We start from the raw sequence: 13,696 nt of genomic DNA, 5'->3' as shown, positions 1-13,696 counted from the left end.
GGCGTCTTTTCTTCATGCAAAAGGCGTGGATCTGTGCCTGTTCCAGTGAAAGCAGGATATCCTCGTCAAACTCGTTCAAGGAAAACGTTTTTTCCAGTCCGCGGTGAGTAATCTCTTTTCTGATGTCCAGAAGTTATTTTCGGTGATAAGAGACGATAGCAGCAACATTATGTACACAATAAGTAAAAAAATAAGTTACACAAAATGCAAAAAAACTAACAAAATTGAACAATTGTTTGGGAGAAAACATCAGCCATGTTCTTCGGCGCCATCTTTTCAGTTGGTCAGTTGTAATAAGTATGCAAACACATTTCCTAATTGAGGCTACTACTGTTTTCAATCCATCTGAAGCTGGTGGATGTAACGAGATGGATCAGATGGATGAAACAGTGAGACGACTCAGGGTTGAGAGCCCAGGCCCATGCAGTCTACTCTGCACAGGCCAGACTGTGGAGAGCTGTTGCTAGTGTACTCCTCTGGCTGGCTGGGTCCACCCTAAACTGCAGTACAGCAAATGAGCACCTTTACAAATGCCACAATACACAAAAATCCCAGGGAGGAATGTCCCTGGTGCTTCATTCCTGCCAGCACTTCTATTTTTCTTTACATAAAAGCTCTAAAAACAGGATGGCTTTGAATGGCTTGACTTTGAGAAGAAAATAAGAGGTTTTTCCATCCATCCCAAAAGAAGAACAAATACAAGTGTGGATGCATTTAGCGCAAGAAAAAAAAAAACTAGGCCTACTGAGGTGCAAGAGTGAAACAAACTGACAAATACTTCCATTGGTCTTCATCTAATCAACAGATCAGGTCAAATAAAACTGGTCAACCAACGACCACTGTAAAGAGAAATGCTTCAATATGAAACACGATCAGTCAGAGTTTGTTTTGTGATCAGCGCAGCCAAACATTTGAAGCTGAAATAACATTCAGCTATACATTCCCATAGTCGTGCAATTACTGTTGATGTGACCAGGTGTGTGTTGGTTTTAAACTACCTGATTGTTCCTCATCTAGTTCTCCATGTAAAGAATCTGCATCTTCAGAAACACCTTGGCTCCTCCAGCTTGTGTTTCCTATCTAGGAGTCCTGCAGTCCTCCGTTCAGACACTTGGTCCAGGTTGTCCAATTTGACTCAACCTTGAGTTACTGTCCAACCACTGTTTACAGTCAGCTCAGGGGAATGTAAGCTAGGCTACCTAGATAATGATCACCAACAAATTCACAGAGTAGAAGTCATTTCACAACTGTTGTTGACAGTCAAGCTGCTGCTATGATGAACTCCACACGTCAAGTAGACAGAAGATTGGCCAATTCAGAGTCTACGTGTGTCCATGTTAGTCACTCATGCCGTCCTTCGACCACAAAACATGGGCAGAAAGATCATAGAAATAGAATATCCTTAACGATGAGCTGGCTCAAAACTTTCCCTGACTCACGAGAGGTTGAAGAAAAATCCCGTATAAGTATTGAGAAATAGGCTACAGGAGTAACATACTCCAGTCTCCTTTAGCAGAGGTTCTTAGCAAACAAGTCCAGGCCAGTCATCAAGGGAAGCTAGTCCATGACTGTCTGAATCAGTGACATCCAGAGAAGGATTAATTGAATATTGATTGGCATTTAGACCTAAGGGGTCGGAGGTCGGATCCATGATGTAAGTACAGGAATCAAATCACTTGGTCCTACTGCATCAAATGACCGAACACCACAGATAACCCGGAATTCATTGGAACCGGGGTGGAGGCTGCACAACCCCTGAGAGAATCACTTCAGTGCTAAAATGATCTGTACAAGAGGGGTTTCATAAAAGAGTACAGGGTTGCAACTCCTAGCACAATTTTTACTGGGCTCCCCAACTGATGCCAAAAGTGCAACAGTGTCCTCAGTAGCTACTGTAAAGCACTCTGACCATGAAAATCTTCTGTTGGAAGAAGATTGCGTTCCTCCAATGTAGTATTCAGCTCTGCATTGCTCTCCTCCATCTACGTGTTTATCCCATCCTTGGTTCCTCCAGATAGGACAGTACTCAGTAACTCCATTCCAACCAAGCCTCCAGTCGGTTTCCGCCCTCTCTGGCTCCCCCCCACACACGTGTGCGCTCCCAAACACAATTAAAGCACATCTAAAGCTCTACAGAGTAAGTGCAAGTCTCTCATTCCAAGGGACCGCTAAAATACTCTAAATTGCAGCACCACGGCTGAGCACTCTTTCAGTCACCAAAACCTTATGAGCCCTGTGAGACACCCTGTTGTCACAATCAAAGCTACCGTAATTTCCGGACTATAAGCCGCTACTTTTTCCCACGCTTTGAACCTTGCGGCTTATACAATGACGCGGCTAATTTATGGATTTTTCCCGCTTTCACAAGATTCATGCCGCCAAAAAACTGAGCACCGTCACATAATATGACGTAAATCGAGCGCGCTCAAACTTCCCATCATTCTGATTACGGTAGTCATTTTGTCACCCTCATCATGGCAAAGACACGGAGAAATGCATATGATGCAGCTTTCAATTTGAAAGCGATCGATCTGGCTGTTGGAAAAGGAAATAGAGCTGCTGCACGGGAGCTTGGCCTTAATGAGTCGATGATAAGACGTTGGAAACAGCAGCGTGAGAAACTGACTCAGTGCAAAAAGACAACAAAAGCTTTCAGAGGAAAGAAAAGCAGATGGCCCGAACTAGAAAATGAGGCTTGGATGACAAGTGGGGAGAAATCCTTCACTAAAACGGGCCGCATGCGAAGAGCAACTTATGGTCAAGTCTGCCAGTGGGTCCTGACAGCGTGGAGCATTGTCAAAAAAAATAAAAAAATCCACTATCATCAACGGGTTTCGAAAGGCTGGACTGCTGCGTATTGAAGAGGGCAGCATGAGCTCAGTGGGGAATTTGCCTCTGGATGAAAGTGACGAGAGCGACAATGAAAACGATCCAACATCGGATGAAGCAATTCTGAGGCTATTCAACTCCGACACCAAAGGAGATGACTTCAGTGGTTTCAGTGCACAGGAGGAAGATAGTGACCAATGACTTTCTTGGTAGGCTACTGTTTACTGCTATTTTTTTTACATTTTTGTTACAAGCCGTGTTTCGTTAAAGCCTATTTATTTTCCTTTAAAGGCTGTGTAAAGTTCATTTGTTTCAATGTACCGGTAGGCACCTGCGGCTTATAGACATGTGCGGCTTATTTATGTACAAAATACATATTTTTTTTTAAATTCAGTGGGTGCGGCTTATATTCAGGTGCGCTTAATAGTCCAGAAATTACGGTACTTTGTATCGTTCGTTTGTTTGTAGCACACTGGAGAAGGGAGACTATCTCTAGTCTATACAGTGCAGCAGAGGCTAAATATATTTATTTTTTATGCCGCCAGTGCCGCTGTGCTCCCTGCTCATCCAGACGACTTGTGGTCTGGCCTGTAAGGCGTGTGCATGCATGCATGCACACAAAGCTAGGGGTAGGGCAGGCAGAGGGGCTAAAATAAGGAAATGGATGGATCAGTTACGCTGTGGCCAGCTGCTCCGTTGGCTCTGTCCGGTCAGACAGAAGTCACTGAGCTAATTATAAAGCCTGTGTTTCTACACTGACACTATTACTAACAGTGACATGACATACCACCACTGCCCACGTACATCAGCTATCTCTATGTGGGGAAATAGCCTCAAAACATCATCATACTCCTAGATAGAGTCATATGAATAGCTCAGCCCAAGCAGCAGGACCCAAAACAGTCAGTCAGACAGTCTGTTTACTGTGGAGGATGTTGATGTTACCCAATGTGCCTTTCTTAATTGCCCCAGAGAGGGCAAATAAAGTTGTATTGAATCCAAAGTGTTTCTATATAAAGGGAAAATATCTGTCCCTGCCTATGAGAGATACTTCCTAAATCCCTCCAAAGTTGAATTTTGTACCAAGACAACACGAAACCGAATACTTAAAGCTACATTCGATGTGTCAGAATTGTATCGCTGCTGTTCCTACAGTTAAAAGTACTCCCTTGCTGGCCCATTTACACAGTTCCCCCTCCCCCAGGGATAGAAGTTATGTTGAGATTCCATAAACTAAAAATATAGCCTCAAGAACAACTGTCAAAGCAACAAACATTTACAGGCACAAAAAGGACAATTTAACAGGCAAACACACTGCGTGTAGTAGTAAAATGGATTCCCATTAATCAAACGCACTTCAAAACAGCCTTGAGGAACCTATTTTCTTCTGAGTAATAAGACAAGCAGCACACACACACACACATACACACACGCGTGTTTAAAAGCGGAAACCGGGTTAACGAGATTTCCCGCCCAAACCCACACCCGTTTCCCGGGATAAATAACTGCGAGATAACAGTCAATTATTTATACAAACAGCATGACGTGAACTGTTAAATTATACGCAATGTCTAAAATCTGGCTCCTCGATGGCCTTATCTGCATGATCAATCCTCAACGCTTAGTATGTGTCTGTGAGTGTGTGCACTTTCGTAATATTCTATCATAAACTCAGCAAAAAAGAAACATCCCTTTTTCAGGACCCTGTCTTTCAAAGATAATTCGTAAAAATCCAAATAACTTCACAGATCTTCATTGTAAAGGGTTTAAAACACTGTTTCCTATGCTTGTTCAATGAACCATAAACAATTAATGAACATGCACCTGTGGAACAGTCGTTAAGACATTAACAGCTTACAAACGGAAGGCAATTACGGTCACAGTTATGAAAACTTAGGACACTAAAGATGCCTTTCTACTGACTCTGAAAAACACCAAAAGACAGATGCCCATGGTCCCTGCTCATCTGCGTGAACGTGCCTTAGGTATGCTGCAAGGAGGCATGAGGACTGCAGATGTGGCCAGGGCAATAAATTGCGATGTCCGTACTGTGAGACGCCTAAGACAGCGCTACAGGGAGACAGGACGGACAGCTGATCGTCCTCGCAGTGGCAGACCACGTGTAACAACACCTGCACAGGATCGGTACATCCGAACATCACACCTGCGGGACAAGTACAGGATGGCAACAACTGCCCGAGTTACACCAGGAACGCACAATCCCTCCGTCAGTGCTCAGACTGTACGCAATAGGCTGAGAGAAGCTGGACTGAGGGCTTGTAGGCCTATTGTAAGACCGGCAACAAAGTCACCTATGGGCACAAACCCACCGTCGCTGGACCAGACAGGACTGGCAAAGAGTGCTCTTCCCTTACGAGTCGCGGTTTTGTCACCAAAGGGTGATGGGTGATGGTCACCAAGGGTGATGGTCAGATTTGCATTTATCGTCGAAGGAATGAGCGTTACACAGAGGCCGCCTCTGGAGCGGGATCGATTTGGAGGGAGGGTCCATCATGGTCTGGGGCGGTGTGTGTCACAGCATCACCGGACTGAGCTTGTTGTCATTGCAGGCAAACTCAACACTGTGCGTTTCAGGGAAGACATCCTCCTCCCTCATGTGGTACCCTTCCTGCAGGCCCATCCTGACATGACCCTCCAGCATGACACTGACACCAGCCATACTGCTCATTCTGTGCGTGATTTCCTGCAAGACAGGAATGTCAGTGTTTTGCCATGGCCAGCGAAGAGCCCGGATCTCAATCCCATTGAGCACGTCTGGGAACTGTTGGATCGGAGAGTGAGGGCGAGGGCCATTGCCCCGCAGAAATGTCTGGGAACTTGCAGGTGCCTTGGTGGAAGAGTGGGGTAACATCTCACAGCAAGAACTGGCCAATCTGGTGCAGTCCATGAGGAGATGCACTGCAGTACTTAATGCAGCTGGTGGCCACACCGGATACTGACTATTACTTTTGATTTTGATCCCCCCTTTGTCAGGGACACATTATTCTATTTTGGTTAGTCACATGTCTGTGGAACTTGTTCAGTTCATGTCTCAGTTGTTGAATCTTATGTTCATACAAATATTACACGTTAAGTTTGCTGAAAATAAATGTAGTTGACAGTTATAGGGAAATAAAAATAGCTGAGTTTATTTACTATATTGTTCATGCATATTGTTTGTGTTGAAACTGTACACCTTGAAATGCAGCTTGGTCTACAAAATTGGCTCCAACTTTTGAGCTACCGGTAGGGTAGGCCCATCTACTTTTATTCATTCAAAAAATGTTGGTGTGTAGCAGAACTTCACTTAAAGTAATCCCCCCGAGGCAGGCAGAATGCAAAATCTGCACGCTCAGAATAAAATGTAGCCTATAGGTGGTTCGACAAGTGGATTGATCGGACAAGCAGGTCTACACCCCAACACTTGCAGGCAAGGGCAGAGACGGGGCTTCAGAAAGTGGAGAGGGGGCTTTAGCAATCACCGGGCGATATATATCGAAGTAATTCGAATTTGTTATAACGTGATGTTCCAAATGCCTGTATCGCAAGAATCAAGTTTTTGTTTTTCTTTACAGTTTTTATGAGGCAGCAGGTAGCCTAGTGGTTAGAGCGTTGGGCCAGTAACCGAAAGGTTGCTGGATCGAATCTCCGAGCTGACAATTTAAAATATGTTGTTCTGCCCCTGAACAAGGCAGTTAACCCACTGTTCCCCGTCACTGTAAATAAGATTATTATTTTTTTACTGCCTTGCCTTGTTAAAAAATGAGCGTTTGTCTTTTTGGTCTCATCTCCTTCAGTGCTGTGTGCACTTTCACTCGCAAGCAGACACCAAGCCCCTCCCCCTCACAATAACAAAGACGAAATGAAATGTCTTCCTCTGACAACAAGCAGTTTCAACATGCTATTTGCATTTGAGGCTTGGTCCAACAGAATCAGTCATATGGACACTGAAACACATCGAGACATTATTTTACTGTAATAGAGAACCTTTTTTTAAATTGTTACTCTATGTGTTAACACACCCAAAAAACGGAGCAGACTCTACTAAAACGCGTGTATCAACGAACACGAATGTAGAAAATGTTCTGCCGCGGGCGGCATTGCGGGTGCCACATACCGCTAGCAGGATTTTAGACTTGTGCTCAGGGCTCTAAATCCCCCCCCCCCCCCCCTAATTTAAAAAAGTAAGGAGCACCAAACATAATGTGGGAGAACCAGAAAAATAAATATGTTTTTACTGCAAATGAATGTCTTATTCTTAATTGTCATCAGTTGTTACCTTGATGTAGAACGCATCACTAGAGAGTGGGCAAGACAGAATTAAAACAACTATTGTTAATTGTATTCAAAAGCGCAACTGCAAAGACATTTACATAGGTGATTAGAATTGGACAAACAAATTTAGAAAAACAGAACATTGATTGTATTCAAAAGTGCAACAGTAAACATATTTACAGTGCATTCGGAAAGTATTCAAACCCCTAGACTTATCCATATTTTGTGACATTACAGCCTTACTTTAAAACGGATTAAATCATATTTTCCCCTCATCAATCTACACACAATACCCCATAATGACAAAGCAAAAACAGGTTTTCAGAAATCTTTAAAAATGTATTTAGAAAAACTAAAATATGCCATTAACACAAGTACTCAGATCCTCTCAAGCTCTGTCAGGTTGGATGGGGAGCGTCGCTGCCCAGCTATTATCAGGTCTCTCCAGAGATGCTCGATCGGGTTCAAGTCAGGGCTCTGGCTGGACATTGAGACTTGTCCAGAAGCCACTCCTGCATTGTCTTGGCTGTGTGCTTAGGGTTGTTGTCCTGTTGGAAGGTGAACCTTTACACCAGTCTGAGGTCCTGAGCATTCTGGAGAAGTTTTTGTCAAGGAGCTCTCTGTAAGTGATGATTGTCCTTCTAGAAGGTTCTCCCATCTCCACAGAGGAACTCTGGAGCTCTGTCAGAGTCACCATCGGGTTCTTGTTCACCTCCCTGACCAAGCCCTTCTCCCCGATTGCTCAGTTTGGCCAGGCGGCCAGCTCTAGGAAGAGTCTTGGTGGTTCTAAACTTTTTCCATTTAAGAATGATGGAGGTCACAGTGTTCTTGGGGACCTTCAACGTTACAAAAATGTTTTGGTACCCTTCCCCAGATCTGTGCATTGACGCAATCCGGTCTCAGAGCTCTACAAGACAATTCCTTCAACCTTATAGCTTGGTTTTTTGCTCTGACATGCACTGTCAACTGTTGGACCTTATATAAACAGGTGTGTGCCTTTCCAAATCATGTCCAATCAATTGAATTTATCACAGGTAGAATCCAATTATCATCAAGGATGATCAATGGAAACAGGATGCAACTGAGCTCATTTTCGAGTCTCATAGCAAAGGGTCTGAAATAGAGGTCAACTGATTTATTTTTATTTATTCATTTTATTTCACCTTTATTTAACCAGGTAGGCTGGTTGAGAACAAGTTCTCATTTACAACTGGCCAAGATAAAGCAAAGCAGTTTGACACATACAACAACACAGAGTTACACATGGAATAAACAAAACACACAGTCAATAATACAGTAGAAAAAAAGTCTATATACATTGTGTGCAAATGAGGTAAGATAAGGGATGTAAGGTAATAAATAGGCCATCGTGGCGAAGCAATTACAATATAACAATTAAACACTGGAGTGATAGATCTGCAGAAGATGAATGTGCAAGTAGAGATACTGGGGTGCAAAGGAGCAAGATAAATAAATAAATACAGCATGTGGAAGAGGTAGTTGGATGGGCTATTTACAGATGGGCTATGTACAGATGCAGTGATCTGTGAGCTGCTCTGACAGCTGGTGCTTAAAGCTAGTGAGGGAGATAAGAGCTTGTGATTTTTGCAGTTCGTTCCAGTCATTGGCAGCAGAGAACTGGAAGGAAAGGCAGCCAAAGGAGGAATTGGCTTTGGGGGGGGTGACCAGTTAAATGGGTCAGGCCCTCTGATTTGACACACTGAACTCAATCAGAGAAGTAGTTGGTGAACCAGGCGATACCGATTATTGGAGGACCAAAAAAAGCTGATACGGATTAAAATTGGCCGATTTTTATATATTTGTAATAATGACAATTACAACAACACTGAATGAACAATGACTTTAACTTAATATAATACATATATAAAATCTATTTAGTCTCCAATAAATAAAGAAACATGTTCAATTTGGTTTAAATAATGCAAAAACACAGTGTTGGAGAAGAAAGTAAAAGTGCAATATGTGCCATGTAAAAAAGCTAACGTTTAAGTTCCTTGCTCAGAACATGAGAACATATGAAAGCTGGTGGTTCAATATTCCCAGTTCTTCAATATTCCCAGTTAAGAAGTTTTAGGTTGTAGTTATTATAGGAATTATGACACGTATACTATTTCTCTCTATACCATATTCCTTTGACTATAGGATGTTCTTATAGGCACTTTAGTATTGCCAGCCTAATCTCGGGAGTTGATAGGCTTGAAGTCATAAACAACGCTGTGCCTCAAGCATTGCTAAGAGCTGCTGGCAAACGCAGTAAAGTTCTGTTTGAATGAATGCTTACGAGCTTGCTGCTGCCTACCACCGCTCAGTCAGACTGCTCTATCAAATCATAGACTTAATTATATAATAAACACAGAAATATGAGCCTTTGGTCATTAATATGGTCAAATTCGGAAACTATCATTTCGAAAACAAAACGTTTATTCTTTCAGTGAAATACGGAACCGTTACGTATTTTATTGAACGGGTGGCAACCCTAAGTCTAAATATTGCTGTTACATTGCACAACCTTTAATGTTATGTCATAATTATGTACAATTCAGGCAAATTAATTATGGTCTTTGTTAGGAAGAAATGGTCTTCACATAGTTCGCAACGAGCCAGGCGGCCAAAACTATTGCATATACCCTGACTCTGCTTGCAATGAACGCAAGAGAAGTGACACAATTTCCCTAGTTAATATTGCCTGCTAACATTCAATCGGTCGACATCTAGTCTGAATACTTATGTAAATAAGGAATCTGTTTATTTGTAATACAGTTGCAAACATTTCTAAAAACCTGTTTTCACTTTGTCATTATGGGGTATTGTGTGTAGATTGATGATTAAAATAATAATATGTAATCCATTTTAGAATAAGCCTGTAACGTAACAAAATGTGGAAAAAGTCAAGGGGTCTGAATACTTTCCGAATGTAATGTGCATACACTCTCCCCCTTTAGTTCAAGTATTGCCCGGTGTCAAGGAATTGGACAAATTATCTCTTCCTGACCATAAGACCAAGCGCTCTGAAGATTCCTCTTACAGCCCACACAGACACCCTTTCATCTTTCCTTCATTCCCTCGCTCTCTGGGGAACAAAACATGTGCTTTTCTCCAGCTCTCCTGCAGTAGCTACACATCCAGTCCTTGTGCCACTGGTGTGCCTCAGCTTAGTTTGTTTCCATGGCGCCCACGCCGGGCCTAGTCCCTCTTTCCAGCTTACTTGCATCCAACATAGTGTGTCTGTTTGCCCTGCCCTGGGGGGACAGATCTGGAATTGATGGACACATATAGAACAGAGCGGCAAAGACAGCACTGAACAGGTGACCTGGTAAACATGCGCAGGCGGACAAATCCCAAGGGACCAGCCAGGCAGCCACACATGGCATTCAGTCGTTCTCATAGCGCAGAAAACATCTACTATAATCGGAAAGTATTCAGACCCCTTGACTTTTCCCAACCTTATTCTAAAGTGTATGAAGTAGTTTTTTTCTCATCAATCTAAACACAATACCCCACAATGACAATGTGAAAACAGGTGTTTAGAAACTTTTGCAAATGTATTATAAAAAAAAAGAAAACTGAAATACCTAATTTACATTAGTATTTAGATCCTTTGCTATGACACTAAAAACTGAGCTTAGGTGCATCCTGTTTCCATTGATCATCCTTGAGATGTTTCTAAAGCTTGAGAGTCCACCTGTGATAAATGTAATTGATTGGATATGATTTGGAAAGGCACACACCTGTCTATATAAGGTTGACAGTGCATGTCAGCACGAAAACCAACCATGAGGTCAAAGGAATTGTCTGTAGAGCTCAGAGACAGGATTGTGTGAATCTTTATTTGTGGACAAAACGCAGCCTTTAATGTCATATCACTCTGTCATACATATGCACACATCCAAGGCAGCTCAGACAATCAACCTGATCTCAGAGCATTTAGTATTATTCTGTACGTAAATCTGTGTTGCTCCATTTAGTATGATTTTTTTGCATCGAACGGTATGTTATTTTGTGGATGTCCATCACTCATTTAATATGATGTTACAAATTACAATTTGTATTATGTTACAAATTTGAACAACATACTAGATGTTACGAATTTGCTAAACGTAAATGTCACGACTTCTAGCTAGCTAGCTTGCTGACATTAGCGAGGCTAGGGGTAAAGTTTAGGAGTTATGTTAAAGGGTTAAGGTTAGCTAACATGCTAAGTAGTTGCTAAAAAGTAGTATGAAGTTAAAGTGGCTAAAAAGCTACAGCTGTCCATAATGAGATTCGAACTGCTACCTTTGGGTTGCTAGATGTTTGTGTTATATACCCACCCAGCCTTAAGTAACCATACCAAACATACTAAATTATTTATTGGATTTACGTACAGAATAATACGAAATGATCTTAGACCAGGTTGCAACAATCCAATGGCTCAGCTACTGCCATAAGAAACTTTACGTCTGTTTGGTGGGCCGTCTCTCTGTGGACAACACACTCCCACCACTGCCCAATGTGTATTGTGTGCAACCGTGAGCTGCAGGCATTACCGCCCAGGTCAAGAGGCGAAACGGAAAGACAGCTGGAAGGGTGGGCTACTAGCGGAGATAGTTCCCTTCACAAGGCGATGTAGTCAGGCCTCCCATTGTACTGAACGCCATATTCATAGATAAGGATGCCTTCACTTTATATTACACACATTTAACTTTTGTATCACAGCGTGGACACTGTAAATATTGTCAGACACTGCTGCAACAAATGTCATTGCAAAGCAGATATGCCACGTGCACAATGGAAAGTCAATTTGACAACACAGGGAGGACGGGTGTGACATTAGTCCGATGTGATTGCAACCCCAGTTAAAGCTGGAGGTCAAATAGAGTTACTTAGCTTGCAAATAAGTTGTCTAGCACAGAAGATATGCTTGCTTGCTGTGTGGCGTTGTCCCACTGGTTTAAAACTTAGCCAACACAGCTGGTTAAGCTAACATTAACTAGCAAACATCTGCAAAGGAGAAAGGTATCTAGATAAAGTTGAGCTAGCTTATATTTGGTCATTTCTTCGAGTACTAGCAACATTTGTAAGTTAGTAACATTACTATCTAACAAGGTAAGGAAAAGCGCTAACGTTAGTTAGCTAGAATGATGTTGGTCAACATACGCTAACTAGCGAGCTTTTCTACACCGTTATCCCGACACAGCCATGGTGTGGAAAACCCGTTTACTCTACTGGGTAAGAGAGAGAAAAACATGATCCCCTGGCTGCACACCAACACGGCTAGCAAAAAAAGCGTGTCCTATGGAAAATATGTGAAGACTCCCGGACGCAACGAGACTCCCAAGCCGGGCCTAGCCGTCCCCAATGTGTGTGATATCCCAGTCCCCGGCATTGAGCAGTGGTATGAGGAGCCAGTCGGCTGGACTGCTTACCTTGCTTGCTCTCTATTTTCCCCGACATTTCGTCGCCAGCAGTGATTTCACTCGCAATAAAAAACAAGAAACCGTCGCGCCGTGTCTCCCTCAATTATTTCCGCATTGTTGGTTCACACGTGTCCGTGAGATGAATTTGCTGGAGGTACGAGACCAGATTTGTGGCACACACATGTACATGAAACGATGTATTAAACTGTTTCTTGTCGGTCTCCAAGCAATTTTCACTGAGCGAGAAGCGGAGACCAACACAGCACTACCGTGAACCGTGCGTCCTCGACATGGACAGCAGCGCCTCCTTGCGCCTGGAATTAGCTACGTAATTTTGTCAACAAGCGGGTGGGTTTCAATTTCAGTGGAAAGTGCCCCCTGTGGCTACTACTATCTGTGAAGACTTTTGGTCTGCTCAGATGTAGAGGGAGCAATACAATTAAACCATTTATATAACAATACTCTGACCAAATAATATAGGTCTGTATAATTGTTGACAGAGTGCCCTATACTGGAGAGAGTGCCCTTTACAAACTAAGTATTGTATATGTTTTTTTATATTATATGCCTTATAAAGTATAATACTATATGAGGTCTCTGTCTGTCAACCCCAGTGGGCCTAACAAACCAGGCTAGCCTACATGATCTTGGTTTAGTGCCGAAATAAATTAACTCACAAAGCAGCATGTCTAGCATGAAAAAGTCTGTGTGAGAATGCCCTTATCTTCTTGTTCTGAATAATTGAACTGACTGGCAGAGTGGATCTGCATTCCCTTCTGTCAGTGTTTAGTGATCTGGATCATCCTTTATCCACCCACTGCTTTCCCGAGGGGCCATGGGAGAAGCCATAGAATTAGGAATTAGAATACCAATACTAGTAATTTAGGAGAAGCATGGGGTGGAATCTTGGACCTCAAGTGAAGAGGTTGACATTGACCTGACTCAAGCTTTTCTAAAAAATCGAAGCATACCTTTGTTGTATATCCCCGTTGAGTATAGTACCTTGTCCTTCAATGTGTGGAGTCAATCTTAATTGCAGCAGAAATATTCACAGTGTGAGTGTGTAACATGTCACAGGAAGCAGGTCTGCCCTCTGACTTTAGGGAATGTATGTCTCAAGGCTATGCTGAATGTTGGTGCATGTATGTGTGTGGGTGTGTACACTGTGTGTGTGG

General features: G+C 42.7%; 1 protein-coding gene across 3 annotated transcripts in view; it reads right to left on the bottom strand.

Moving 5' to 3' along the window:
* The window catches only part of LOC120021185 (rap guanine nucleotide exchange factor 1-like), a 109,921-nt gene extending 97,124 nt beyond the window's left edge, over positions 1 to 12,797 (bottom strand). For all 3 annotated transcript variants that reach the window (XM_038964823.1, XM_038964824.1, XM_038964825.1), the window contains exon 1: positions 12,531 to 12,797. In XM_038964823.1, the coding sequence (XP_038820751.1) occupies positions 12,531 to 12,558 (28 nt within the window). In that variant the 5' untranslated portion in view covers positions 12,559 to 12,797. The remainder of the gene's footprint in view (positions 1 to 12,530) is intronic.
* Positions 12,798 to 13,696: the final 899 nt, after the last annotated feature.

The sequence above is a fragment of the Salvelinus namaycush genome, chromosome 26 (genome assembly GCF_016432855.1).
Source record: "Salvelinus namaycush isolate Seneca chromosome 26, SaNama_1.0, whole genome shotgun sequence".
NCBI classification, from domain to species: Eukaryota; Metazoa; Chordata; class Actinopteri; order Salmoniformes; family Salmonidae; genus Salvelinus; species Salvelinus namaycush.
Note: the sequence above shows the minus strand (reverse complement) of the source record. Positions and strands in the feature narration are given on the sequence as shown.